The sequence below is a fragment of the Syngnathus acus genome, chromosome 19, assembly GCF_901709675.1.
Source record: "Syngnathus acus chromosome 19, fSynAcu1.2, whole genome shotgun sequence".
In the NCBI taxonomy this organism is placed as follows: Eukaryota; Metazoa; Chordata; class Actinopteri; order Syngnathiformes; family Syngnathidae; genus Syngnathus; species Syngnathus acus.
Window position 1 is genome coordinate 7,332,635 of NC_051103.1, and position 26,104 is coordinate 7,358,738.

Genomic DNA, 26,104 nt, shown 5'->3' on the forward strand with positions numbered 1-26,104 from the left:
ACCTACTTTTGCGTGATTGGTCAAGCTGACAGGCTGTCAAAAACGAGCAATTTGGGTTCAACGAAAATAAAAAAAAATCAACCAAATAATTTAATAGAAAAATACAAATACAAAAAAATACATATATAAAAGAGATATGTGTTATTTGATTAGAATTACATTTTAATTGCACCTCCTTGGGTCAGTTGAAATGAATTCCTGGAATTTGAAATATAAACACAATTTTACTCCTCACAATTTACCCATGTGCAATAACAGACAATCGTAGGTCATTGTTTATAAAAAAAAAAAAAGTAAAATAACAAAAAATCATCAATAAGATCAAGCAGCACAACAGCTTTGTTTTTCCCTTTTACTTCCAAAAAATAAAATATCAATAAAAACATCTGATGACAAAAATAAATAAAAGGAATTTGAGCAAATTGGTGATTTCAGTAGGCCTTCACATTAATCAGTACCTAAGAAGTAGCTTTCAGTCTTAGAGGATGTTCATAATTGCTTGTAACTGTAATATTGGTTGCATTTCATGTATGGCTGATTATGAGGAATGATATCTTCAGATGATAGCCAACAATTTGATAGCAATAATAGCAATGTGTCAGAATTCCCAAGGACAATAGTGATGGGACCACAGTCGAGGTTCAGGTCCACCACCAAACACAGTGCCTTCAAGTCTTTAAAACTATTTCAAATCAGATGACAAACCTATGATGCAGCAGAGGCCTTGAGCAAAATAAAAAAAATAAGACCTCAGTTTAACGATTATCATTTGAAGCCTAAAAAGAGCACACAAGTTAATCTGATACAACTCATACTGGCAAAAGTGGTAAAAGTCCTCCTTTTGTTATTCACAGTTCCGAGTTGAATTATTGGTCAACTTGTCAAACGTCACCCATTAGAATGGAGAATTCATTCCGAGCTTTGTTTCAAACTGGAGCTTCTGTCTCTTCTGGTAGCGAACCCGCACCCTGAAAACAACACAAAACCATTAGCCACACTGGAAACAACATTCACAGAAGCTCATTTTAAAAACACTTTACTTTGCATCACATATGCGTAATTTGTAACTCAGTGTATACTTTTCTTTTTACCTTATCTCATGTAGCTTCACCAACTCATTAACTATCACCACCAGCAGAAGAGACAGCGAGACGAGCAGCCAGCCAAGCAGAGGTATGTCACGCAAACCAAAGTTCAGGAGGCTGTCTTGGTCATGCCACAACTGGTAATCCACAGTGGCCTGGACGATCTGACTGACCAGACTGAAGGAGAAAGGCAATCAGCTACAACATGAAACTTCATGTGCATGGTTGTTGATGACCACAGTGTATTATTATTATAATAATGTGAATAAAAAGATTTTCCATACAATACCTAATTTTCAATAATAATGACTTACACCACAGGTACAGTGAGACACCACCAGGCATTGCTAAAAGGACTTTTTCGCCACAAAGACTGGGAACGGTGGACATAGCTGAGCGAGATGACCACTGCAACAAGAGGGACGTACATAAATGTTCAAATATGAATGTACTTATAAATGCATACTCAAGCGCGAGTACCTACCTTTATGTAAGACCAGGAAACCAGTCATTAATTTCTGTGTCAGTAGCAGGCCATTTGACAGATCCGTGAACCAGTGAGGAGCATGGTTTGAAGAGCTAAAGAAATTTAAAAAATAACAACAAAATTCAGTGATAAATTAATAGTTGGCTAAAAAGTCGGATTCTTGGAACTCTTACCTGGCTGTGAGTATATGCAGGCATTTTACAGTGGCATTTTCAACCATGGTTAGGTTTGTGCTTCTCAAACACACCTCTTGTAGTGTGAATCCAAAGGCCAACAAATAGGCACACACTGTCAGGCCAAACTTCAAAACAAAGCAGCCAAGGAAGTAGTTTTGAGTCTAACAAAAAATGAGAAAAGATTACAAGTCAGACTAACTTGTGTTCTGGCCTTCTCGGCACCATATACTACCCCAAAAAATTAATGTAGAAAAAAAAAAAAGGGAATACAGCTGTCTGTCTTTTAAACAGCTCCCAGATCCAATAGCTTAAGAACATGTTTAAGAGATGCAGCTCTGTCTCTTTTTAAGGGTCAAAGGTCATCAATCAAAATTTTGACGAGCTCCATTGTAATATTCTCTCTTTGTTAGAACAGACTTGGAATGTGGGGTCAATTGTAAATTTTCACTTCTTGTACTTTGTTTGTGTTGCCCCGGTATTTTGTAGCACTCAAACTTATCGTTAGTTAGCATAATTAGCAAATAGCATAGTTAGAAATGCCCAAAAAGTTACAATTGCCTCGGCATCCCCCACTTTGCGACCTTACCTTCTTTGGGATGGCATCAAGGTTCTTCCCCGTGGCAACGGTCATGACCGAACTATCTCGAGGCTTTCCCAGAAGTGACAGGCTGTCAAAAGAGTAGCGACTCTTTTAAATTGATGTCAAAATACTATTCTGAAGTCTTGCAAGAGGTCCAACCTTAGCAACGGGCAGCTGAAGCATGACAGCCAGAGGATGTCCGTAGTGTTCATAGGAGGAGGGAGCTGAGCTAAACAAGATAAAAACTGAAGAAAAAAAAAAAAACCATCATTTAAAGTCAACCCCTATTTATTATCTTGCAAAACAAAAGTATGTCAAGTCTCTTCTTACCTGTATGATGACCAGAGTGAGTTGGCATTGCAGCAGAAAAAGGAAGCACTTGCGAATGCCGTAAGTTGTATGTCGTGCCTGCAACAAACAAACAAACCAAAACAGTCGGGAATAAATATATGAAATAAAATATTGTGAAACCTTATTGAGCTGTATATATGCGTGCGACGTACTTGCTCTATGAGCTTGGCCATGCTGACACTCTCTCCTTGGTGGAAGGCCACAGAGCAGCCAAGACTATTAAGCTGCCCCGAGAGTCTGAGTGGAGACAGACCTTCGGTGCTCCTGTTGAATGGACCCGTGGTGCGACTGAATGTCTCCCACGAACACTGGGATGGGTACAGTGGTTCCAGAGCGATACTATTCAAGCACATATTATACTGTTAACATGTATGTCATTAAGGTGCATTGTTCAGCTATCCAGGTTTTGATGTATTACTTTCAAAAAAAAAATTATGCATTTTTGTGAAGCTAAGCATCAATGTGTTCACATACCTGAGGTCACTCTGCAGAAAAAGGCGACTGTTGCGGAAATTGGCAGCGCTTCCCAAACAGCAGGTGACCTCCCTGTTCTCCTGCATGATCTTTATCATCTCACACATAGCTAGAAATAAATCACAATTGGAATGGTAACAAATCAATATTCACTGTTTTGTTAGAAAATGATAATTGTATGCATCATTAAGTTTGAGTATCTACAAAATGTTGTATTGCACCAAGTATTTTGTTTTATTCTCTCGCAGTAATTTAGTGGAAGAGGACATACTGTCAGGGGTGCAGTCAGTGAAGAGTGGCACCAGTAGAGGCACATTGTCGATGTTCTTCAAATGAGGTCGAACCTGGTGAATGCCACGCGGAAGCTTCGCCTAAGATAAAAATAAAAAGAAAAGCAAAAATTACAACACTTAAATTGGGTAAAAATGGAACTCATTTTGTTCATCAACATCATTGCTTACCCGGTTGCAATCTTCCAGAAAGCTGGGCAGATCACTGTCGGTGGGCTGGAAACTTGCCAGGTCCGAATGAACTTCCTCCTCTGACAGCAGCGGACCTTCCGCTTCATCTCGAGAATCTAATTACATTTGAAGGTGACGATTAGTAAAGCCCTCGTGAAATAGACAAGATAAGCATAAAAACCACCTTCATGGAGTGAGCCATGATAGGGGCTGGAGGGAGCTCCTTCACATGGACCATCTCCATTTGAAGTCAGTGAGATATGACAGTTCCAACCTGTCTCTAAGCCCATTTTCTCTGCAAAAACCTACAAACACAAAATGACGTAAAGAATCACACTTTTGAAGGCCTTCCCCAAATTGCACAAAGTGAGCTCCAGTGTTTTTACCTTGCTGCGAAGTTCATCCTCCATGGAAAAGTACACAAATCGAATGCACGCCGTGATCAAAGCGTCAATGAGTCGAACCGTGTCCAGTCGGGCTTGGAACTGGGATGAAACCATGCCCATGAAGATCTGGCCGCTCAGGGCTTGCACACCATCGTCACATTCCGTTCCTTCACCGATACCCTCTATTAGAAAAAGGGAGAATTGTCATCGCACAGGGTACCAAATTATTAGACATATGCATCATCATTTATTAGTATGGACAGAAAAATATTCAAAACAGTGAATGGAGCTGAGACATACCGTCAGAGCTCCAACTGTTCCTGCAGGAAGGATGCTTGTTAGGGGTGCTTAAGGACAGCTCCAGTCCTGAAAATAGACAGGGGCCGGATGCCAACTCCACACACTTGCCATTTAATTGGCTGGACAACGAGCGCTGCATGGGTTTATATGCAAAGGCTGAGCAGTAACCAGACAGACAGGCACGTTGGTAGAAATCCAGAATCTTTTTTCTATCAACAAGATATGGGAGAAGATTAGATTTATATCAGACTTTACACAGACAAAAAGAAACGCTGTGTACCTGTCAGACCCTAAAAGGGGATAAATATCAGCACCGTCCCAAAAGTCAGTGCTGGCCTCCAAGATAAGTTCAGCTGAGCCATGGGACAGCATCTGGACACACTCTACAAAACAAAAGTTAAGTGAGTCAAAATCCATCCATCCGATGCCGGTAAAAAAAATAGAACAAGTCGGCTCACCTGAGGAAGAGTCTCGTACAAAAAGGGAGATCATATGGGAGATAGGAGGCTGACGCTTAGTGAAGTAATGCAAGCGGTGCGAAGGCACATCTTTTGGCATGTCTCCAGTTGGCAGCTGGTAAAGAGCCAAGTGGCTCTCCTGTTCAAACATCTCCCTTGCCCCAGGAGTGAACCCTGACACCCACAAAATGGATCTGTTAAGACGCCCACACTCTCACATTAGAATCAAGAACGTTTACCTATAAGCCTGGAGAGCTCGCAAAGCCCCCAAGGAACAGAAACGGGCTGCACGCTGCCGTGGCTCTCTTGCAGTGCCAAGTTGGACAAATGATCGGAGAAGCAGCAGAGCTGTTGAGTGACGTTATTGTTGCAGAGGTTGAGCATGATGTTGAGGCCCAGTGGTTTGAGTGAAGGCAAGTGACACTGCCATGCTAAGTCATCAAACTGAATGCTTGCTGGATTTTGCTGATCTTGTGAAAGACTCAACATTTCCAGGTGATAGTCACACACGTAATCCTCGGCCTCACTTTCTTGGTTGTCCAAAAGAAATTCCTGGCGACAGCATGAGGTGGAATTATTTGCTATTCAAGTGCCAACTTGAAATATGTTAGTTTTGCTTTCAGATTTCACCTGAGTTTGGTCCTCGCCTCCCTCTGTATGACGACTGAAGCTCACGTTGGATCCAGAGTTGTGTTTGGTGCGACTATTTACAGGTTGGCAGGAACGCCAGTGCATTAGTGGGTCTGTTGTAGGAGTCGTATCATTCCAAGTCTCTCTGGGCTCAGGTATTTCTCCGATTCGGGTGGCGGGCTCCTCTGGTAAACAGAGGAGAGTCTCCGCCTCTTGGTTCTGTTGAGCAGTTCAGCATAGGAATAAATGAACAGTAACAAACAAAGTTTTGCAGCTGACACTTTGAAGTAACTTATAAGTCATTATAAATGACCTTTCATACGTGTTCCATGAACTGAAAAACGGTCATCCGGAAAGCACAAACCTTGCCATCATCGGTCTCTGGTTTGCAGTAGGAGTTGATTGACAGGCCATCTATTAGATCATCCTGGCTATTTTCAACTCTTCCACTGAAGAACAGAACTGTCTCAGGGCTTGGATTAGGCCATGACAGAATGCCTTGTTTGTCCACACAACACAATACCTGCACACACAAACATGCAGTTGCAAGAAAAAAAAAAATCATTTTCTGCATCAATTGGTCAGAGTACTTACGGTGACAGAGCCAAGCGTGTGTAACAGGTTGGAAGTGTAGCAAAGTGTCTGAGACTCTCCCTTCAGTACACCAATGAAGTGTCTCCACACAGAAAGTATCATCTCCTGCACACAAGAACAAACAAACGTCTTAATTATCGTGAGAAGCTGACAACATCGCTGAGTCAGTCCTGACGTGGTCTAGGAAGTTTATCTGTGTGAGACAACCAGATGGGAGGATACCTGGGAGGAGACCACTTCAGTGTAGCTGCTTAGAGTGTCCTCGGAGAATTTAGAAAGCTAGGGAGGGGTGAGAGGAAAATGGAGTTAAAACCCTGGATATTCAAAGGAAATTTTCAGAAAAGAAAATTCATTCAAAAGAGGGAACATTCTGTCCAACTTAAAAAAGGTCTTTCTCACCAATCCTGCAGGAGAGCCATGGCTGAACTCCGCAAGGACTCTCGCCTCTCCAAAGGCATTGACCAGCACCCACATGACAGGAAATAGCAGTGGTAAGACGGGAAGGACACCCATCAACTGAAAGAAAGTACAATTCGCTTATTACGTTTCTAAAATGTGAGTATACATGCATAGAAGAGTCAGAATGTTGAAGTTATTGGAAGTGGAAAATTACCTGAAGCTGCAAAAAATTGTAGCTACTAGGGGTGAGGTTGGGTGCATCACAAAAGTAGCGTATGGAGTTCACCAGCAGAAATGTAACCTATAGGGGGGGGGAAAAAAAAATGCTTTTATGAACATTTAAAGGAACAACCATTAAAGTGATTTTCCTCACCAGCACAACAGGACAGACAAGCTTGGTGATGAGGGACTGGACTGTAAACCTCTCGTTGTCGAGCACTGTAACTGGTCTGGATCCGGCAAACTCCAAACTATTCCTTTTAAAAAGGAAAGAGCAAGAGTTGAGGTTGGTCAACTGGCGACCTTCTTTTGTACATCTCACTCTGTTGACCTAGTCCCCCTGGAATCTTATCTAAAGTCACTAGTTTCAAAATTGGGTTTTAAAATTGGACAATGCTTTTAAATTGGATGCTGTCAAATTCCCCTGACCCCCCAAAAAATACTAGCACTTAAAATTGATGGTATTGAATATTTTTAATTAGGATTCTGTTTTGGCATCCACGTAAAGAAATCCCGGTCCCTACCTGACAATGTCTAAAACTGGAGTTCGGACCACTCTGAAGAGACGATGTTGTTGTGGGTTCTGGGGTCCTTTTTTCTCATTTGCTGGTGCGGAAGGAGATGATGGGGGGAACAAATCTCCAGGTTCCAAAACAATGTGTTCATCATCCTGTCAATAGAATGTTTTTTTTTTCTTTTATACATGTGAAGTTTCAGATTATTATTTTTTTTTAAATAAGATTAATCCTGTAAAGACTGCAGTGTTGAATGTGAAAAAATAGTGGTGCACCTAACAATCATGAAAAAAATGTAACCACTGCAAAATTGGAGCCCTGAAGGGATGTTATGAACACTAACTAACTAACCTTTATCCCTCGGAGAGAGGCAAATGCTTCTTGCCCAGGTCTGAGAACAATTATATCTCCTTCCACGAGCAGACTGACGGGCAGATTAACCAACTGGGAGTCACGGTACGTCCAGTGAAGGGACCACGATGGAGACGAGGGTGTATAGAGATCAGGGTAAAGACATGGTGGCCACTGCACTTCGCCGACCCAACCTGAAAGGTAATCTACAGCAAATCAACAATAGATCAAATCCAAAGAGTGGCAATGGAAAATGAAAGAGGCATGTGAAATCAGGTCAGCCGTACGTACCATTGAGTTGTGCGATGATGCTTTTGAGACGCCGAACCATCTCGCTTCTTTTGAGCCTCTCCTGTCTTCTGACGAGCATCAGATTCAACAGCAAAAGGATGAGGAGGGCGATTGCATTCACCAGCTCACTGCCAGAACTGTAAAGGTCAAGATCATATAAGAAGCATCAAGTTCATGGCTGTCATCCAACAAAAAAAAAGAGAAATGAATGTTGAAACGTTTACAAAAATCCACCGGGTGTGAGATTGCACAACTTCATTTCATCAGATCAGGCATACAAGGGAACTACCTGCCCTTCGGCTGACTGCCATAGCAACACACCAGTCCAAGTGCCACTAGCACAGTGACAGCAGCTTCCGGCCAGTGAAGACATGAATGTCGGTTTCCATGGTAAAGGAAGCTATTCACCCATTTTTCCTGTCAAAACATAGTTAACTCCAGTTGTGGTCAGATGTTTCATTCCTGGGCATAAATGATAGCTTATACCGATTTATTTACAATATTCTTTTTCCATGGAGGCATGATTATATAAGGTCAATTGCAAGATGATTCATATAAAGAAGTACCTGTACAGAGCCCTGTCTGCATGTTGTCTTCAGGTGCTGGTCCAGTAAGTTGCTAAGCTGATCCCTGAGTTTTCCTAGAGCCTGGTGAGTCAACAAGCCCAAAGCAACGGAATTTTCCTCCTAGAACACAGCACATCATATCATTTAGAATAGGAATTAATTTCCCAGGTTTTAAGATTCAATTAAACAATTCAACTGACCTGCTTCATGTCCTTTGACTCCATGGGAACCGCAAGCACTCCACATACTCTTCTTCTCCACTCGTCAGCACCACCTGACAGATTCCGTGCAAGCCAGATCCAAATTTGGACTCAGGTAGCAACCGGGTCAGCCTGTAGAGATGCTTCATAAATGTGGAGGAAGAATGAGAGAGCAGCTTCAGTCATATGAAAAAGTCAACAAGCCATCCCGACCAAACCACACGCAAATATGCATGATCAATTGCAGGTAAGAAAAAACGCCCAACAGTGAGATCTTATTAATGCACAAAAGGGGTCTTACTGTGCATCAGATTTAAGTCGAGCGATGCATCAAACTCGCCCCCGCAATTCCGCAATCCGTAGAAATGAAGTCCGTCCCAAAAAGGGGTCCGGACACGCGACATTTCCGCACAATCAGCGCAACAGTGACAGCGGTGAGATGCGCAAAATGAATGACAGCTCCATCCACAGAGTCCAGCACAGAAATGACTAAATGTTTTAGAAATTGAAAGTATTTGCTTGTATGATTTGAATCGTGTATATTAAGCAGTGACCCCTTTATAAGCACAAACGAAGTAAAAGAAGTCCCGAGAAACGTAAAGAGCAGCTTAGGGCATCCATTGCCGCAAAATGCGCTAGCTCCCACAGCCTCCGAGCAAAACATAATAACGAGGACAGTACCAGAATGCATGAGGAATGATCAATTATGGCAAGTCAGAATGTGCAGGTTTGGGAATCTCTGAAGCCGGTTAGTGCAATGTTTTCTGGTTTGCTAATATCTCCAGAGCCCAGGCCGTATATTATGGAGATGATGAACATGGCCGCGGCGTGGAGAACGACTCCGGTTACCGCGGAATAAAACGTAGCAGTTAAACCGTCTTACCCGTCAACATTTGCATCCGACTTGATATTTTATAACTAGTTCTCTGTCGAGCGGAGACGTCATCAGATTGTGTACAACACCAACGTTGAGTTCGCTGTGGTGAATTTTTCTTTAAAAAAAAAAAAAAAAAAGCTTTATTGATATACTCAATGCAATAACAAAAACACAGAAACAAATAATACAATTGCAAGGGGTTATCCACTTGTCATAAGGTCAGATAATAGGTGATCGATACATTCAAACCTTTCCGTTTTGATACAATTAATTTTTCAGATGTCTTAAATTCGACCAGAAAGACTGAAAATGGGCGGGGACTTGAGAAGTCTATGTGAATTAAAAAAAAGATTGGAACATTTTATAACCCTTGTTCTTGTAGTGAAGAAACGTTCCAAATGTCACAATGTCTCTTGAAACAGGTGGAACATCAAAATATCCTTGAGTCCATTCATGCGCTCTTCTTATTCCTTTTTCTTCTTCGTCTTCTACTACTTCTTCACCTTTTTTAAACTTTATTGAAAAATAGATTTGTTTTTCCCCCTAATGCTTTATTGAAAACATAATGGACAAATATGGCAATTAACATTCTACATACATTTAAACAGCAATTCTTTAGAGGGATAAATGTTCATAATTAGTGTGAAGGTCTTCACACCTATGTTATTCTACACCATTCACTTTATTATTCCGCTTCTTCTATTTTATTCTCCTCACTTTTTTGTGTATACAAACACACACACACGTTTGCAAATACATGTGCCTGTGTGTATAGAAGACCCACACTCACGCATATGATCAATAATAAAATATCCAGTTATGGGCCCACTGTGCTCTTAGTTGATCATCTAATCATCACAGCAATGAATGACACCATTTAGTCTGCAACATGACCATTTATTTTGCAGTACAAATTTGTCAATGCCATCATCACACAAAGGAATGGAATGTCAGCAAAATAAATGCACCCTAAAATCACAGTACAGTCTGAAATAACTACTAGTGTAAAATTGGATAAGGGGCATTTAAGGAATGTGCTCAATAGATCCAGCTGGATGCACAGCTCGTGTAGCAGGTGAGCTCGTCTTCTTTGAACCACAGGGCAATCTCCTTTGTTGCACTCTCAACCGAGTCACTTCCATGGATGATGTTTCTGTGAAGCAAAAGGGAAATAGAAGAGTGCCACTCGATCAAGAGACTGATTATACCCAAGATGACACTTACTTGCTGACATCGATGCAGAAGTCTCCTCTAATTGTTCCAGGTTTGGAGTTTGCTGGGTCGGTTTCACCGAGCATTACCCTGCCAGTCTTAACAGCACCCTTGCCTTCCCACACCTAATGTTGAACAAAAAGATACCATCTTGACCACTCAAACTAAAGATTCAGTGGCTAGTTATGACGGGTCTCACCATGGCAACCACCGGGCCGCTACTCATGAAATTGACAAGATCAGGGAAGAATGGACGACTTTTCAGGTCACTATAATGCTGCATCAGCAGATCCTCTGACGCCTGCAAGCATAAATGGATACAATTTGCATGTTTGAAACGAGGGTAGATGAACCTGTGTACATTTTTAGAAGACTGATTTTAGTTGCATCTACTGCCTGGCTGTCGCTGAGCCCCAAATTCATTCCATATTATGGCACAAATGTCAACAACAAAACATGGAAAGTGTTGACTTGGTCTGGACTGACTCTACAGTTGATAAACACTTCAAGCCACTGGTACAAAAATGGAGTCTTTACTCAGATTATCTGCGATCCCGAAATAGACATGGTTGATAATCCGCTCACTCAGTCACTCAGCACCCACAATATACAGTCACTGGAATAAAATCAGTTCAATGTGTAAGAAAACAAAGCATTTATACTTACTTGCATCATTTTCAAGGCCACAAGTTTGAAACCTTTCCTCTCAAATCTTGCAATGACCTCGCCAATGATGCCTCTTTGAACACCATCAGGCTTGATGGCAATAAAGGTGCGCTCATCTGCCATGACTCTGGTGGTAGGAAGAAGAAAAAAAAAAGGATATATATCCATACATAGCACATATGTAGATGTCCCCGACCGACCTCATGGTGCAAACATGGATCACGAGAACCCCAAGCAGAATGACTGCCCCCCCCCTTCCTGCTACCAGTACATTGAATTGATAGCACAGAAAATCTTTAGCCACGCAGAAACCTCTTATTACATTATAGTCTCCCTCAAGCCAACTTCAGAATGCCTTTTATTGTCATTATGCAAAGTACAACGAGATAAGAGCTGCCCAAACAGTGTAATATAAAACTATACAGTAAGAAAAATATGTCAAACTACATATATACAATGTAAACAAAGTTTGCAAAAGTGACAACTGCACAAGTGTAGTGGTTGAAGTCATTCCTGACCTATTAATGTGACCTTGTAATGCAGTATAGAGCAGGGGAAGACTATTATCATATGTGATTATGATTACCGATCGCGATCAATTTCAGGTCGATTACGGTGCGTATTTCTCAACCATGCATGTGCCTGGTTGCAATAAACAGTCAAATCCAGTAAGGCTATGGATGCAAACCATCATTATTCAAGATAAACGCGAATCTGAAAGCAAACAGCCATCGCTTGGAGTTATCCTTAAAAAAAAAATCACGCTATTGTTGGGAAGAAGGTCACTCAAAGTCGGTTGTGTGGCGTTGATTTAGATGATCTCTAGTGATGCAAACTAAATTAAGACAATATACAAGGCATATCGACGGTCAGTGTCTACAGACAAATCTGTTTAATCCTTTAAAGAAGAACCAGCCGAGTGATTATGCAGTACCAGACAAGTGATTAAACAGAAGCGGACGATTCTCTGAAATTGTCATTTCATTCTAAGCACAAGCACAAAGAAGTTTTGGGATTTGGAACTGACGCGTTTTGGAGCGGTCCAGGCGGCCTAGTTCATAAAACGCCTCATATTGTGTGATTACGAAGGTTTGGACAGATTTTAGAGGTTGAAGCGAAATTTTCATGGGGAAACATCTCACGCGGATCACCTAGGATGGTTACTTGCAGAATATCTGGATAATAAACAAAATGACGTTACCTTAATTTTTGTCCTGCGAGATCTCGGACTTCCGCTGCTGCGATGGAAAGCTGAAAGACTGCCTCGTTCCGCGTTGCCGCATTTTATGCGAAGGGGCGGAGACTTGACGTCACGCTACGGCAACGCCAATAAGACAAACTACACTAAACCCCAATTTAAAAAAAGAGGATGCGCTCTGGTACGCATCATTCACATCGTAATACAAAGAATTTGACCATTTCTATAATCAGGACGTATTCTTAGAGTTTGTTCATTCAATTCACATCCACATTTAAGCATAAATGTAAATTTCTAATCCGGATATTAACAACAAACCGGACTGTAATGAGTCAGAATGTAATCATTCAATTTCACATTTAACCATAATTGCACATTTCTAATCCAGAGAACTGTTCTTGGCATCTTTCATTGTCATGAGTGCCCCTGAATTCCTGTTTGGAAGGTAATAAAATGGTTTAAAGCTGTATGTGGAGAAAAAAAGAGAGAAAAAAAACCCCCAAAAAGAATACATGTGTTGTGAGGCAGTGCAAAAGTTGACTTGGTAGAAAGACAAGAATGAACTTTTTGTAGGTCCGAACATTTAACACATCTTAACGAATTACAACGAAACACATTCACAGTTCAAACACATGTGCATGACTTAAGTCACGTTAGCTCAATTTAATTTCAGAAAAAGCACCAATAAAATATTTCAAATAAAAAAATGTATTTACAAAGATGCAAATAAAACCTAGTGAAAGGTCATATACATCTGTAACCCTGCTGTTTAGCCATATATAAGGGTATGTGAAAACATTTACAACAGTTTGTTCCAGTCTCGTGTTGCCTCCATGAGATGTCGCTGCCCGTGGCCAATCCAATGTTCTTGGCTGTTGAATAGCCGACCACAGAACCAGCAGTCGAACACCACAGTCTTTTGGCTACTATCTGACAGAGGTTCCACAACTTCATACTTTTTTTGGTTCTTTTTCCTTAGCTTCAGTTTGAGAAGGAAACGCTCTCGGACCACGCTTTGAATTGCTCGTGGGCTCGGCGAATTGTTTTGCAGCAGAACGCCTTCAGTCAAAATCTCCCCCCCTTGGGTACCAAGCTCAGCGAGCGCTTTAACGGTTTTCTGCGAAAGGGCCACCTTGACAACAGCGCCTCTGTGTCGATTGATGACCTTCATTATATTGGCCACTTCGGGAATATCAGCGTCTGGATGATTAAGCACGACGACTGGTTGGTATCTACGGGGGCATTTAATTTGCTGTAGAAAGTTGAACGGGGCGAGTCTCAAGGTTCTTTCAACTTCTTTTGCTATGGGACTCCAAAAGACAGTTGTGTCTTTCTCAGTCTGTACTTGGTTGGAGAACCTTCTGGCTTTATGGACAGTTTCTGGAAGCTCATCAAACAGTACTTTCCTGCGCACTTTTCTTCGACTTGGGGGTCGACTTGGTCGTGGAGCTAGTTGAGGTTTATCTGCTTGACTTGGTTTCAACTTGGATGTCAATTGAGGCATTGATTCCCTGACAGCGCTTTGGGCTGAATTCTGCCTGACCATGATCTTGTTCATGTTGCTGCAAGCATTTGCATTTGTTTTGTTGGAAGGCATAAGAAAACATTGGGTTGGAGGCGAGGTGGCCAAAAGTAAAGGTTGACAACTGGAGGAAGGTGAGCCACTCTTAAGCAGACTCGTGGTAGGGCTCACGATTTTAAATACAACTTTGTTTCCTCTTTTGTCTCTGCTGTGGCAAGACTGACTGATGGATTTTGTTTCCAGATGATTGAGAAGCACATTGGACTTGGGTGGAGAAATGTAGCGAAGCAAAAACGTTTGGCGACCGCTCTGCAAATTGCTCGATTTGTCGCTAGAACTCACAGGCATGGCCAGAACAGGTCTATCTGAGTTCAATGGGAGCTTTGCACTTGCTAGCTTGAGGCCAGAGCTGCTTGGAGCTTGAACAAAGGGAATCGACCTTGGCAACAAGTAGCAAGTTGGCTGTGTTTTGGTCACTTTGTCTGGAGCGTTGGATGGTGCGCTCGAAAGGAATACAGGACCTTTTAAATTTGAGCTCTTGAGAAGATAATGATGAGGGGAGGTACTAAGCCCACTTTGAAGGGAAGAAAGTGTCGTCACTTGATCACTAGATGCTGCCTTAGTTTGATGTTTTAGAGGAGGAATGGGCTCACTGGTATGATTGCTTGAGGTTTCAAACCCAGACTTTGTCGTGTAAGAGACATTGATTTGAGGATTTACGCATTGAGTGATTAGCTTAAAACTCGGAGTGGGCTTGAGCTGCATTGGCATAGCAGAATTTTTCTCATTACTCTTCAAGACCACTTGCTGTTTTTCATGTTGCTCTTGAAGTCTTCCAAGAGACTTTGTTTGTTTGGAACAATCAAATGAATCTATGTTTGAATGTAAAGATTCAGTCCTTTCCTTATAAAGTTGCTGTGTAATTATTTCATCCGAGTGTTGCTCTACAAAATTGCCCAATGCAGATGAAGTACTTGTTTCATTGGACGATACGGGAATGAGATCCTCCTCAATTTTTATAACATTAAAATCTTTCAGCACCGATTCGGGGTTTTCCTCATCTGCGTCGACACAGTCATCGTCAGCGTCAAAAGCTTCTGACAACTCGGATAATGCGGGACTAAAATTAGAAGCTATATTATTGATTTCTCTGCCTGCTGTCAGTTCTGGCGCACCATCACTTTGATGACATGCTCTGGGTGACATACCAAGCGCTTCCTTGGAATAATTGTGAAAAGCGAATACTTGGTGGTTGAAAGAACTTTGTGGTATTATAGCATTTTCTCCAAAAGAGGAGGATGAGGCCATCTCTGCTGGAGGAACCACATTTGCCAAATGTTTCTTAGGATGCTGGTAATCGTGGAAGTGAATCAATCTCGTGCTCTCAGTACTTTCTGGAGTGCTTTGGGAACACTGGGCAGTCATTTCAGGCCATTTGCAGGAATTCTCTTTGTGCACGTCAAAAATATGTCCGTTTCTCGTGGAAGTTATCATTCCTTCATCGACTGCTTCACAATTCTCAACGTGGTTTTTGCAAGTTGATTTAGCCTGTAATGCCTCGTGAGAAACAGGATAATCCGTGGACGTGTCAGCCATTTTTGATACGGTCTCAGATTTGTCATCAAATGCATGAAACGTTTGTCTGCCAATCGGATCAGTCTCTACAATTGAAGAGCCGTTTACACAATGACCACCTCTCAAGCCCAAATCATCACTATGAGGAGAAGACTCAAGAGGGAAAACCGGCGTTTCTTCCTCTTCAACCTTGATGTTAACTGCCAGGATATCATCGTTTTGTATGCAAGATTCACTTCCGTCAAAACAAGGTGACGTGGAGCTCTTACTAGCAGATGATTCACCATTCTCAACAAGGACTTCACTTCTACAAAATGCAGACCTGCTATCTGAAGAGTCCAAATCTACTAATGAATTGTCTTGGGTGCACATGTTTTGTTTTGCTACCGGTATTACTTTGAGAACGAGATGTTTCTTCCCATCAACCATCTTAAATCCCATCACCTTGGTTGTGCAGTTTGGGGGGAGAGAGATTTTGTTTTTCACCATCAGAACGGTCAGCGCATTAGGATTGGTCGGAGAGCCGCAGCCATCATTGTCCAGCAACATTATCGGCGAGGATTGTTCTGCAGTCAAAGCGTTTCGATGAGCGGAGTGTTTTTTTGCCGGTGTCCCGTCGAAAGTGTGCGCCTCGTCCTCAGAACACATCTCAGATTTTGTTCTCCCATTTTGGTTCGATAAGATCCCTGATATACCAAACAATTTGGGCAACTTCTGCGTTTCTTGCAGCTCGGAAATATTTTCAAGCGTATTGTGGCAATCGAGTGAAGAATCGGGTGCTCCGTTTTCTAAAGTCTTCCATACATTTGGATGGATTTGTTGGTTGGATGGATGCTTGCCTGCTGAGTGAGCAGCTCCTGTGTGTCCTTTAATCTGCTTGATGGTTGTAGCGCAGTATCCACAGATTTGACAAATTAAAGGTAACACACTTCGGTGAGATTTAAGGTGCTTTTGATGATCCGCTTCGTTCAAGCTGATATGTCGACACTTGGAACATTTCCAAGGACTCTCGTTATGATGGTGAATGTGTTGGACAAATGTCCCCGCGTCCACAGTTGTAAACTCGCACCAGTCACATTGGAACTTTCCATTGGAACTGTGACACATGATGTAGTGTCTTGTAAGCAAAAGCAGTGAATACTCAATTCCATCGCAGCAGAGCTCGCATGTAACCAAAGTGTTTTTGTGCTCAATTCGGTGACGTTGAAGAGCTGCAAATTCATTCGTGGCAAATCCGCACAAATCACAAGGGTACGTCGGTAAAATCCCTTTGTGGGCCTCTCGAAAATGTTTCAGGAGATCGTTAGGGCTGTATGTCGAATGGTCCTTACACACTGAGCAGCCAAAACTCAGGATGTTTCCAGAAAAAACAGCCCCTTTCTGAATTTTATAATTGGCTCTCCTGGTGGAGCCATGTTGCTTAACAGGCAAGCCGCCTGCATTGCCTTGACTACGGCGTCCTCGCTCTTTGAAACGTGGAGAGTCTTTTACGTCTTCTGCAGATGACAAAATGTAATTCAAGGCAGAACTGTGAGGTCCTTCAAGATTTTCATCCATCCCTGAGAATCTAGGATCGAAAAAAGTTGAACATTATTTTTGGTAAGAGGTCATTTGGCACTGATGGAATGCCTAATAATCATACATTGCAGCACCTTAGGGAAGGAAGAGGTAGGACTGATGTCAGATTCTCTGAAGACTAGGAGTATCTGCAAAAAGAAAAAATACAGAAGGAATACAATTTATTTTACTTTAACAATGCCATTTTAGGTCTACTTGAACTTGTTAGCGGGCTCGTAATTGCCATCGGACGTTATTGTTCGACATGACTGTGACTTCATGTCAAAAGCATTGTAAAAATAGCATTAGCAAAGGCAAAACTCTTCATATATCCATTTAGAAGTGTTAGTTCTTATTGCCAGAGTAACACTGGTGCAAACACTCATTTATTTGAACAATAGATAAAGCCACACTTCCAATACGCTACATTCAGGCACGCACAAACATACATTTTGGTTGCTACTTATTACAATTTCATATGTGCAAAAAATGCAGAGCTGCACCTCACACCTATAATTCCGATAAAAATCATGATGATCAATCGGACAGCTATAATTTTGATATAAATATTTCATCACGTCTCATCTCTACTTGCAGGTACCACAAAGGTAGAGAGGGAAAAGTTGGCTGTTTCTCAACATGGCTCAAAACAATGGCTTGGCTAACTTAAGTACAGCAACATTTTTAAAAGGGCAAACTATCACAACCTTAACAAGAAAGTATGATGTAAATCTGTTGACTTGGTTGAGTGTCGAACAAGTAGTGTCGAACAAGTTTAAAAGGAGGCGGGCAGGGGGCTGCATCAGTACATTTAAAAGCTAATCGAAATAGAATATTACATATCATCACTGCTAGAATGACTGGAATATTCGAATAAAATTCTCACTATCGAAAATACATTATGGCTGGAGTTTATTGATTAGTTGTCATGTAAATAAAGCCACCACCCACGCGAAGCTATACAAAGTTACGCTAAATCAAAATGTTCTTACTGTTAACTTGATGGAACTTCACACTTGGTCCCGTTGACACCGAACATCATAAAACACAGTGGCGCCGGAAAAAACAAACAGCGGCAATATTCGACGTGCTTTTCAGCTCTCTGTGGAACGACAGAGACGGCGGCCATGACAGTCCATCCGGGTGCTTTCGTTGATGCTCTTGACGCTCAAGTAAAAGCGGATGGATATGTCTTGTCAAAAACCAAACTAGTGCTGACATCAATGTTTTTATTTCTAATAACTGGTCTTACAAAAGTAGATCAAATCATGTTGGCAAGTCTTTAAACCGGTTTATCGGCGTTCCCATGGCATGTTACTACGTCATGGTTGAGCTCGTGAGTGTAGGGTTTATGGTGGAAGGAGAAGCAATGGCGGATGTACGCCATTTCCCTTTGCTATCGCCATGGCAGATTCACAATTGCCAGTCTTTTTTGTTGTTGTTGTTCCTCGTTTGTTTGGTTAAATAAACATGACGTGTTTGCCTATAATGTTTGGGTTTGTGTCCCATAATTCTCTTACAACTGCTGTTACACTCTATACTCGGACGCCATTACAGTTCGAGCACACGGAAGTTACGTCACTCAGACATGGCAGCCATTTAACCTACGTCATCACCCATTATAGATTTATGCGTGCTATGGCAAGTCTGGATTTCCTTATTCCACCTGTAAAGCCTTTATGCACACAATTATTTTTCTTGATTTCTTATAGTGTTTCTTAAAGCCAGAAAGATGACGTTTGAAATGACTACTTTTGTGTCATATCTGTTTTTTCCCTTTTTTTCTTGCAATAAAATATATTGAAAAAAAGAGAGCATGTGTTGCTTATCAAGCACTTTAATGTATTGTTTCAACACTTTACCACTAACAATGAAATTGATACTGCAATAGACAACATACTGTCATTTGAGCTGTGGCGATTCCCAGTGACACATCATTTTAGAGGTTAGGGTTGGGAAGACACCCTCTCTTTTCCTCTTGTACATTTTGGGGCTTTTCCCAAATGTCCTGAAAATCTTGAAATGCCTGTGACTGCCTATAATGTTCTGTTATCCAGCACAAGGAAACGTCATCCTTGTTTATCATCTCAGCAAGTTGATGAGTGAAATTAGCCATCCTGGAAAACAGAGTGAAAACACTGATGTCTGTTAAATCCATCATCATTTATCAGGAGAAAAAAAAAAAAGTAAGTCCAGTGAGTCAAATCTTCATGCCAAGCTTGGCTTTCTGTGGAAGAAACACATTGGACAGAGATTACAAATTGTCTTCACAATGAAAAGGGGTGAAAATGGGGTCAACTTACGATCCCTGTTGCATGCTTGGGTTTGACACTGTAGGAAGCCCGCTCTTTGGCTTGTCGAAAACATTCCTCTGCTACTTTTAACCTGTCAAATAAAGATGCATATACTGTATATTGCGATCGGGTCAAAAATATCAACTGTAAAACTTAAACTGAGGGGTTTTGGTGATCAATTCATTACCTTTCCTTTAGAATGGATTTGTTTTCCTTCTTCCACAGGTCCTTAAAGTCAGAGGAAAACTCATACCAGACAGAAAAAATAGTGTTTGGTGAAACCTCTTTCTCTCCTCCCTTTGCCTTCACTGAGTAGAATACTGTGAGCTCCAGGAACCTATCAAAACAACATTGCTAAGACTCAAACATGACTGTATAATGGCATATCAGTGCTTATACTTACAGTTTGTGTGTGCTGCTGAGATGACTTTCCAATGCATCAAGTTCATGTTTAGCTATGGAAGAATAATGCACAGGACTTACTGTGATGACCCAGAATGCGGAATATAACCATCATGTAAACTGTTGTTTATACCTTCCGAAATAAATCCCTCCATGTTGTCCTTGAAAGGTTGTAGGTTATCTTCAATGGAAGCTTTGCACACTCGTTCCACCTCTGAGGTACATGCTGAAAAAAAAAACATTTCATGATGAAGTTGGAAGACCATCATACAGTACCCCACGTGTTATAAGGCCTAACTTTAAATAGAAGTTACATCTAAGGTCTTTTCTGAGTCGAGTGAGATCTTTGTGAAAGTCTTCAAATTTCATCTGGGAAGTCTGGAATAATTCATGAGGCTCAGGGAGAGGGTAAACACAAGTGTCTTTTCCAGCATCCTGGAGAAACACATTAAAATGAAAACTCAAAGCACATCAACACACATTGGTATGTCAATAAAATAAATAATAATAATAATAAAATCATTCCAAATAAAAAAAAAATCAATCCGGTGAAATGTTGTCCCTTTGTCTGACAATTGAATGAAAATCGAACCAGGTTACGAGAGATCCTTCATCATACAATAACAAAAAACACAAACAAATAGTGGCAACAATACCTTGCACAAATCACCAATCCATAAAACAATCATGCAGTGTAAAAGCTCACCTCATCAAAATTCTTTAGATAGTATGCAACGATGTAAGACAGAAGACTTCTCATGCTGTCCTGTATGTAGAGAAGAAAAACAGAGCAGGCAGTTCATATAATTTGACTGAATGAATTGCTTCTCACAGATGTTAGTTTGGGTTCCTCTGTGGTTACTCACACTGCTCTTGACATCTTTGAGTTTGGGAAGGATGTCAAGACTGAAGCCATCAGCTTGGCCTCTTGTGCGATTTCCTCCATTCATGAAGTTTCCAAAAGCCAGCACCAGACCTAGAACCTGCTTCACCTTCTCACTGTCCTGTAAAACCTAAACATAGGCCGCCACAATTTGTATCGCACTTAACAAGTGAAGCTTTTGTTGGCAGATCAATTTACCTTGCATACATTCAGCAGTGTATCCAGTTTCTTCATGATGGATGACATGCACTCAGAAAAGCTAGACTGGAAGAGGATGCAAAATACTCGACCAGAAAAGCTGGGGATCTGGGACAGCTGGTAGAGAAACCTAGAAGAAAAATTCATTTTACGACTGAAATCTCCGTACCATGACATCGACTCACTGTTCAGGTTTGTCCAGAGGTTTTGCATTCTCCTTGTCTTTGGTGGATTTCATATGTTTTTCAATCTTGTCCAGCTCCTCTGGCAACGCTCTCTGCAGAATACAGATACGACCGACACTCGATTTGTCTGTCGATCGTATTTACTAATGTTTTGAATCGAGGTTTCTGTACATAACTTACATTTTCATAAAGAGCTTGAAGGGTCTCCAGGTCAACTATTGTGTTGTCCAAGTTCAAGACGGCTGCAGAAAATGTCAGAAAAGAGGATTGAAACCGGATTGCAAGTCAAGTGTAAATCCAAACCAACTCACCATGCTGTATGTCTTTCATGTCAAGGTGGAGCGAGGACATCAGGATTCCTACAGCCTGTGATCTTTTGTTGCTTAGAAGCTTGACAACCTAAGACAAGAAGCAAAAACTATTATGATGCTGAATTACAGGATATTTCAGAACATTCACATTTTGAAAGTGTACTTGTGTGTTGATGTGTGCAAAAATTATAATTGCATAATGATTTGTGCTGATGCTGAGTATGGAAGCCAACCATGTGCTACAACTGAGAAATCAATCGTCACTTTGGAATCAAACAAGGCATTCTTTCAAAATGGCAGGTCGCATTCCAAAACATTTGACCTGTTTGGCCTTGGACTTGGTGATTGTGTCAGAGAGTGGCTGCTTTTTCTCCTTGACGGCCGTTTTGGAGAACAACTCTACAAACTCCTCAAAGTCCACTTCAGGCTCCTCTATCGTCTCCCACACGGATGCAGATGATATTTCCCTGATGAAGAAGACAAGAATAATTTGCTTGAAATGTTTAGAAGAGCCTTTTTTAAAACGAGAACAATTTGGTAATTCATCAGCATTCTAGAATACTTCACTGTATTTGTTATTTTCATTCAAACTAGCCATTTACTTTTTCGTGTGGAACTGGATTCTGGTCCAATACAATGGCTTCATAGGTCTGGGAGGTTCCACCACTGCTTTCCTGGGTGGTTTCTCTTGAGTGAGGCCAAGAGTGTATAGCCCCAAAGGCAGCGGAGGAGGCAAGGAGCCCAGACTTCCTGGGGGGGGTGGAGGAACGCAGATGCTACCAGGTGGAGGAGGGGGTCGGGAATGGGGCGGAGGTGCACGGGTCCCACCAGGGAGCGGAGGAGGTGGGGGTGGAGGAACACCACCAGGGAGAGGAGGAGGTGGGGGTGGAGCAACACAGCCAGGGAGAGGAGGAGGAGGAGGTGGTGGTGGTGGTGGAGCAGATCCACCAGGGAGAGGAGGAGGAGGTGGTGGTGGTGGTGGAGCAGGTCCTCCAGGGAGAGGAGGAGGAGGTGGTGGTGGTGGAGCAGGTCCACCAGGGAGAGGAGGAGGAGGTGGTGGTGGTGGAGCAGATCCACCAGGAAGAGGAGGTCCAGCAGGGAGAGGAGGTGGAGGAGGTGGCGGTGGCATTGAACCTGCTGGTAAGGGTGGAGCTGGTGGCGGCTTAGCTACTGCTATTTGTACGGGTAAAGGAGGAGATGGTCCACCTGGAAGCGTGGCCAGGGGTTGCTGCTGACATGAACACTGTAGAAATGGGAGTTTGGGGAACCCACTTGGCTCAGCGTAAGGCACTTTAAACTTAAAGCTGTCATCCATCGGTGATGTTTGCACAGATTTTGCCTCCAGAGAGCACAGAAATTGATCTGCTTCAGTCTGAAAGTGAGCATCACACACTTCCTTCAAAAAGATTTCCTCTTGCTCTGTTTCTATATCTCTGTCCAGCAGAGGGGGCTGCCGCTCCAGCTCAGCAATCTTAGTCCTGAGGTCTTCAATGGTTTGCTCCAGTTGTTGGATCACATTGACATGTTTTTCCTTCAGTTTCACTGTTTTCAGCAAAACCTCCTCCTGAAAATAGAGGTGGGGAAAAAAAACTCAAATTAGTCACTTTCGACTGACTCTTAATGAAGCAATTTGGAAGATGAATGAATGTTTTGTATTTTATTGTTGGTCTTCTTGCCAAATGAGGAGCTCTTCTGTAAGGCCCTGGACCATCGATGACGGAAACTATGAAGAGCACAGAACAGAAGTGTCTCTGTGACTTACCTGACAAATCTGGCTCTCATTTGGTTGCTCCCTCAAAACCAAGATTCCTGTATGATTTTCTGAAAAGATGGAAAAAAAACATCTGGCACAATTCATGACATGCACCAGATGATGTTCGATGGAGGTACTGTTCCTACCTGGATCTGTGGCTCTGTCTCCACTGGGCCTGCAGTCTTTCAAATGACCCGGTTGCTTCCCCTCAAGATGATCAAGGGAAATAGTTGGCTGATTAACAGTGGTCCATGTGTAGAGCTGGTCATGCTGAAGAAATACCTCAATGTTATCATATGGAAATCAAACGACAAAAATTCAAATACGTACGTGAAACTTGGGTGATCCGATATGAGAAGGGTTTGCTCCGAGTTGCTGTCTGAAGCAGTCGGTGAAAGGCAGAAGAAGTCCCATGGCTAATATTCTGGAGCAGAGCCTCTCAGCCTCTTCTGGCTCCTCCTGCTGCTGTTGTTGAAGGAACACTTTCTCCAGGAGAGTTCTACCTGGACAAACCAGCAAAAATATGGAAATATGGAATCAATTGACTGTGAATGCATTAGACTTTCTACTCATCAAAGTTAATTTGAATCAAGTTAGTTGACTGGTTATTGACAGAGCTTAAGCAATTACCTGTAAAAACATCTTGGAAGGCAACTTGTCCACAGGAAGTGGCACAAATGGGTTGGCTTCCTCCACCTCTGCACCTGTAGTCTTGTAAATCCCCAGAGTTGAGCTTGCACCTCATTCTCCTCTCAAACTCGTCTGTCCAGTCAGCTGAGCGACTCAGATGAGCAGCATTGCTCGGGGAGCACTTCCTTGGGACTTGATGGTCACCAACCATCATCCTGAGGGCAAAAAACGACATTTTGGTTTCAACAATCAATCAAGTCCTAAATGAACTACAGTTACCTTCGGAAATGATGATCTCTTCTCGGCGACATGGGACTGATGGAAGGAGACAGAGCCGGTGAATGTCCTGGTGAGCTGAGTTGTCTGGTGGTGGTCTTGATGTATGAAGCGAAGACAGGAGGGTACGGTTTCACCATGGGGTTTGAGGGAGAAGCAGCCTTACTGGACCTGTGAATGTGTTTGGCTAACGTGGGGCTTCCTTGGGAAGGTGTCAAGCAAACACTGTTCCTCCTGGAAGGGGAAGCGATGCTTCCAGCAGAAGCTATGTGATTACTTTCTGATACAATGCTCATGCAGTCTTCAAGTGACTCGGCAGCACTCGTGACTCCTTCAAACATGTTCCCTGAAATCATTCCGACCATGGTAGCGTTGCTTTTCTCGTGGTTCTCTTGAGCTCCGTTCGCATGAGGCTCCTCAATGTGGTTTTCATCTCCTGCTTCCGGCTCCAGTGTGTGAGCGAAGTTGCTACTGCCAGTTGCCATGGTAAATGGGTTGACTGTAGCCATGGCGGCGGGCAGGGATTGCAACATCTCGGCGTGCTGCTTTTCTGGAACTTCAGCAAGACTAGCGGAGGACTTTGGCGCCTTGATCTCTGGACCACCCTCCGTTTCCTTCCTCCCATCTTTCTTGGATTCCTCTCTGAGGGAAGACAATTGTAATCCTTGTGGTTTGTCGGTTAGCTGGTCTGTATCTGAGAGGGTTCCTCCCTCCAGGAAAGATAGTGCATCTGATCCAAGTTCTAACTCGGGTGTCAGGTCAAGTCTTTCAGTGGGGGGTAATTCAACAACTCCATTACTCAGTGTTTTCTTGACCTCAGCCGTGTCACATTGTTGTTGGCGCTTGATAGCAAGCTGGATGTCTGCTAGCAAATCATCATGTTCTGCTGCTGAGTGATAGCTGTAAATATCAGTGTCAGATCCAGAACTTCCAGCCTTCTGTCCTCCATCCTCTGCTGCTGCTCCATTGCATGGCTTTTGCTCACCTTTCAGGACGCCCGTTTCAGTGTCTGATTGTCCAAGCTCATCTGCAGACAGATCAGGTGTTTTGGCCGGATCGCCGTGTTGTGATGCCAGCAGCACGTCTTCATTGGAGCATGCATCCTTACCTACGAGAAGAGCCTTTTTCTTGCGGATCGAAAAAACAGAGGGCTTGGACTCACATTTGTTTTTCTTCTTGCCTGGACCTGCGCTATGCGTTCTTCCACCTCTCGTGCTGCTTGCCCCTTTACCTTCATTCTTACCGTGTTGTTTCTTTCCACCCCGTCTTGTCATGTCCCCTCCTCCTTCGCTCCATCCCTCTTCCAGTGAAGGGTAGCCACCATTACCAGATGCCGCTGCAGATTTTTTTTGTTTCGCTTCCTGGTTGCCCATGTTGCCCGAGTCAGATGTCCTCTTCTTGGCGATTAGATCCCGAGCACAGGTACGACACTGGAGTCCCTGGTGAATAAAAAGCTACCACAGATTGTCATGATCAATATGTAAATCTTGGTGATTCAGACTAGATCCACACTGGTTTCGGGTTGCCTAGGCTCTATGTTGATGCTGATTCAGGAAAAGACAGCAGCGCTATGCTCACACACCCATCGCATCCCCTTCAACGCCACCCCCGTCCGTCACTTCTCTTTATTTTCCTCTCAGACATACCCTCCCCCTCCTCCTCTCCATCTGCTCCAAAACTGTGACGCAAGCTCTGCATGCTCAATGGAGCTCAATCAGCAAAGCATGATGCAAAATATGTGGCACAGATGAGATGCAAAGAGAATTAAGTCATGCCTAATAAAAAAAAGAATTAGCTGCTGCACTGACGACAAAAGGCTCATTCATTGCCACTCTGGTTCCTCACTACATTACCCATGATTCTCGGTTTCCTGTTGACATGCTCCAATGTGGGGTGTCTTTAAAGTGCCCTGTCATAAAAAGAACCAATTTCTTGAATTCATTCGAATTGTCTCACTCCACCCGTCCATCCGTCCATCCATCCCAAAAAATGAAACAAAATTGTTTGTTAAATATCTCCATGGTTTTGTTTATTCACCTCAT

The 26,104-nt window shown here is 42.5% G+C and overlaps 4 protein-coding genes across 10 annotated transcripts; all 4 read right to left on the reverse strand.

Annotated features, from left to right (window-relative positions):
- Positions 1–118: 118 nt before the first annotated feature.
- Positions 119–9,516, reverse strand: tmem94 (transmembrane protein 94). 4 transcript variants are annotated; one of them, XM_037278659.1, is made up of 32 exons: positions 9,407–9,516; positions 8,524–8,666; positions 8,324–8,443; positions 8,047–8,174; positions 7,758–7,894; positions 7,467–7,660; positions 7,125–7,270; positions 6,755–6,857; positions 6,596–6,682; positions 6,382–6,498; positions 6,205–6,261; positions 5,983–6,087; positions 5,753–5,911; positions 5,389–5,607; positions 4,998–5,310; positions 4,759–4,932; positions 4,581–4,683; positions 4,301–4,509; positions 4,001–4,182; positions 3,799–3,919; positions 3,615–3,730; positions 3,425–3,524; positions 3,154–3,262; positions 2,832–3,018; positions 2,659–2,736; positions 2,488–2,573; positions 2,335–2,416; positions 1,746–1,909; positions 1,570–1,664; positions 1,400–1,493; positions 1,092–1,262; positions 119–968 (listed from the first exon to the last, which is right to left on the reverse strand). In XM_037278659.1, exons 2-32 carry the CDS (start codon positions 8,545–8,547, stop codon positions 896–898), a joined length of 4,053 nt encoding a protein of 1,350 aa, XP_037134554.1. In that variant the 5' UTR covers positions 8,548–8,666; positions 9,407–9,516; the 3' UTR covers positions 119–895. The 4 variants fall into 4 exon arrangements, with proteins under 4 accessions (XP_037134554.1, XP_037134550.1, XP_037134553.1 ...); XM_037278655.1 differs by having other exon boundaries at positions 7,467–7,672; XM_037278658.1 differs by having other exon boundaries at positions 7,467–7,672; positions 8,524–8,655; positions 9,407–9,508.
- Positions 9,517–10,276: 760 nt separating this feature from the next.
- LOC119138719 (nucleoside diphosphate kinase B-like) lies at positions 10,277–12,589 on the reverse strand. Its single transcript, XM_037279042.1, has 5 exons — positions 12,480–12,589; positions 11,279–11,405; positions 10,812–10,913; positions 10,625–10,737; positions 10,277–10,553 (listed from the first exon to the last, which is right to left on the reverse strand). Exons 2-5 carry the CDS (start codon positions 11,399–11,401, stop codon positions 10,439–10,441), a joined length of 453 nt encoding a protein of 150 aa, XP_037134937.1. The 5' UTR covers positions 11,402–11,405; positions 12,480–12,589; the 3' UTR covers positions 10,277–10,438.
- A 503-nt stretch (positions 12,590–13,092) lies between these two features.
- si:ch211-214e3.5 (zinc finger protein 518A) lies at positions 13,093–18,629 on the reverse strand. Of its 3 annotated transcripts, none has more exons than XM_037278661.1 (3): positions 18,123–18,629; positions 17,226–17,279; positions 13,093–17,140 (listed from the first exon to the last, which is right to left on the reverse strand). In XM_037278661.1, exon 3 carries the CDS (start codon positions 17,128–17,130, stop codon positions 13,276–13,278), a length of 3,855 nt encoding a protein of 1,284 aa, XP_037134556.1. In that variant the 5' UTR covers positions 17,131–17,140; positions 17,226–17,279; positions 18,123–18,629; the 3' UTR covers positions 13,093–13,275. The 3 variants fall into 3 exon arrangements, with proteins under 3 accessions (XP_037134556.1, XP_037134557.1, XP_037134558.1); XM_037278662.1 differs by having other exon boundaries at positions 17,216–17,279; XM_037278663.1 differs by having other exon boundaries at positions 17,226–17,275; positions 18,115–18,629.
- Positions 18,630–18,949: 320 nt separating this feature from the next.
- Positions 18,950–25,701, reverse strand: fmn2b (formin 2b). 2 transcript variants are annotated; one of them, XM_037278646.1, is made up of 19 exons: positions 24,066–25,701; positions 23,787–24,001; positions 23,487–23,659; positions 23,303–23,426; positions 23,166–23,224; positions 22,006–22,967; positions 21,726–21,870; positions 21,404–21,491; positions 21,273–21,334; positions 21,093–21,184; positions 20,908–21,037; positions 20,693–20,839; positions 20,533–20,592; positions 20,141–20,261; positions 19,960–20,052; positions 19,828–19,879; positions 19,612–19,761; positions 19,434–19,515; positions 18,950–19,357 (listed from the first exon to the last, which is right to left on the reverse strand). In XM_037278646.1, exons 1-19 carry the CDS (start codon positions 25,433–25,435, stop codon positions 19,331–19,333), a joined length of 4,152 nt encoding a protein of 1,383 aa, XP_037134541.1. In that variant the 5' UTR covers positions 25,436–25,701; the 3' UTR covers positions 18,950–19,330. The 2 variants fall into 2 exon arrangements, 1 of the variants encoding a protein (XP_037134541.1); XR_005101163.1 differs by lacking the exons at positions 18,950–19,357; positions 19,434–19,515 and having other exon boundaries at positions 19,693–19,761; positions 20,125–20,261.
- Between the last annotated feature and the right edge of the window lie 403 nt (positions 25,702–26,104).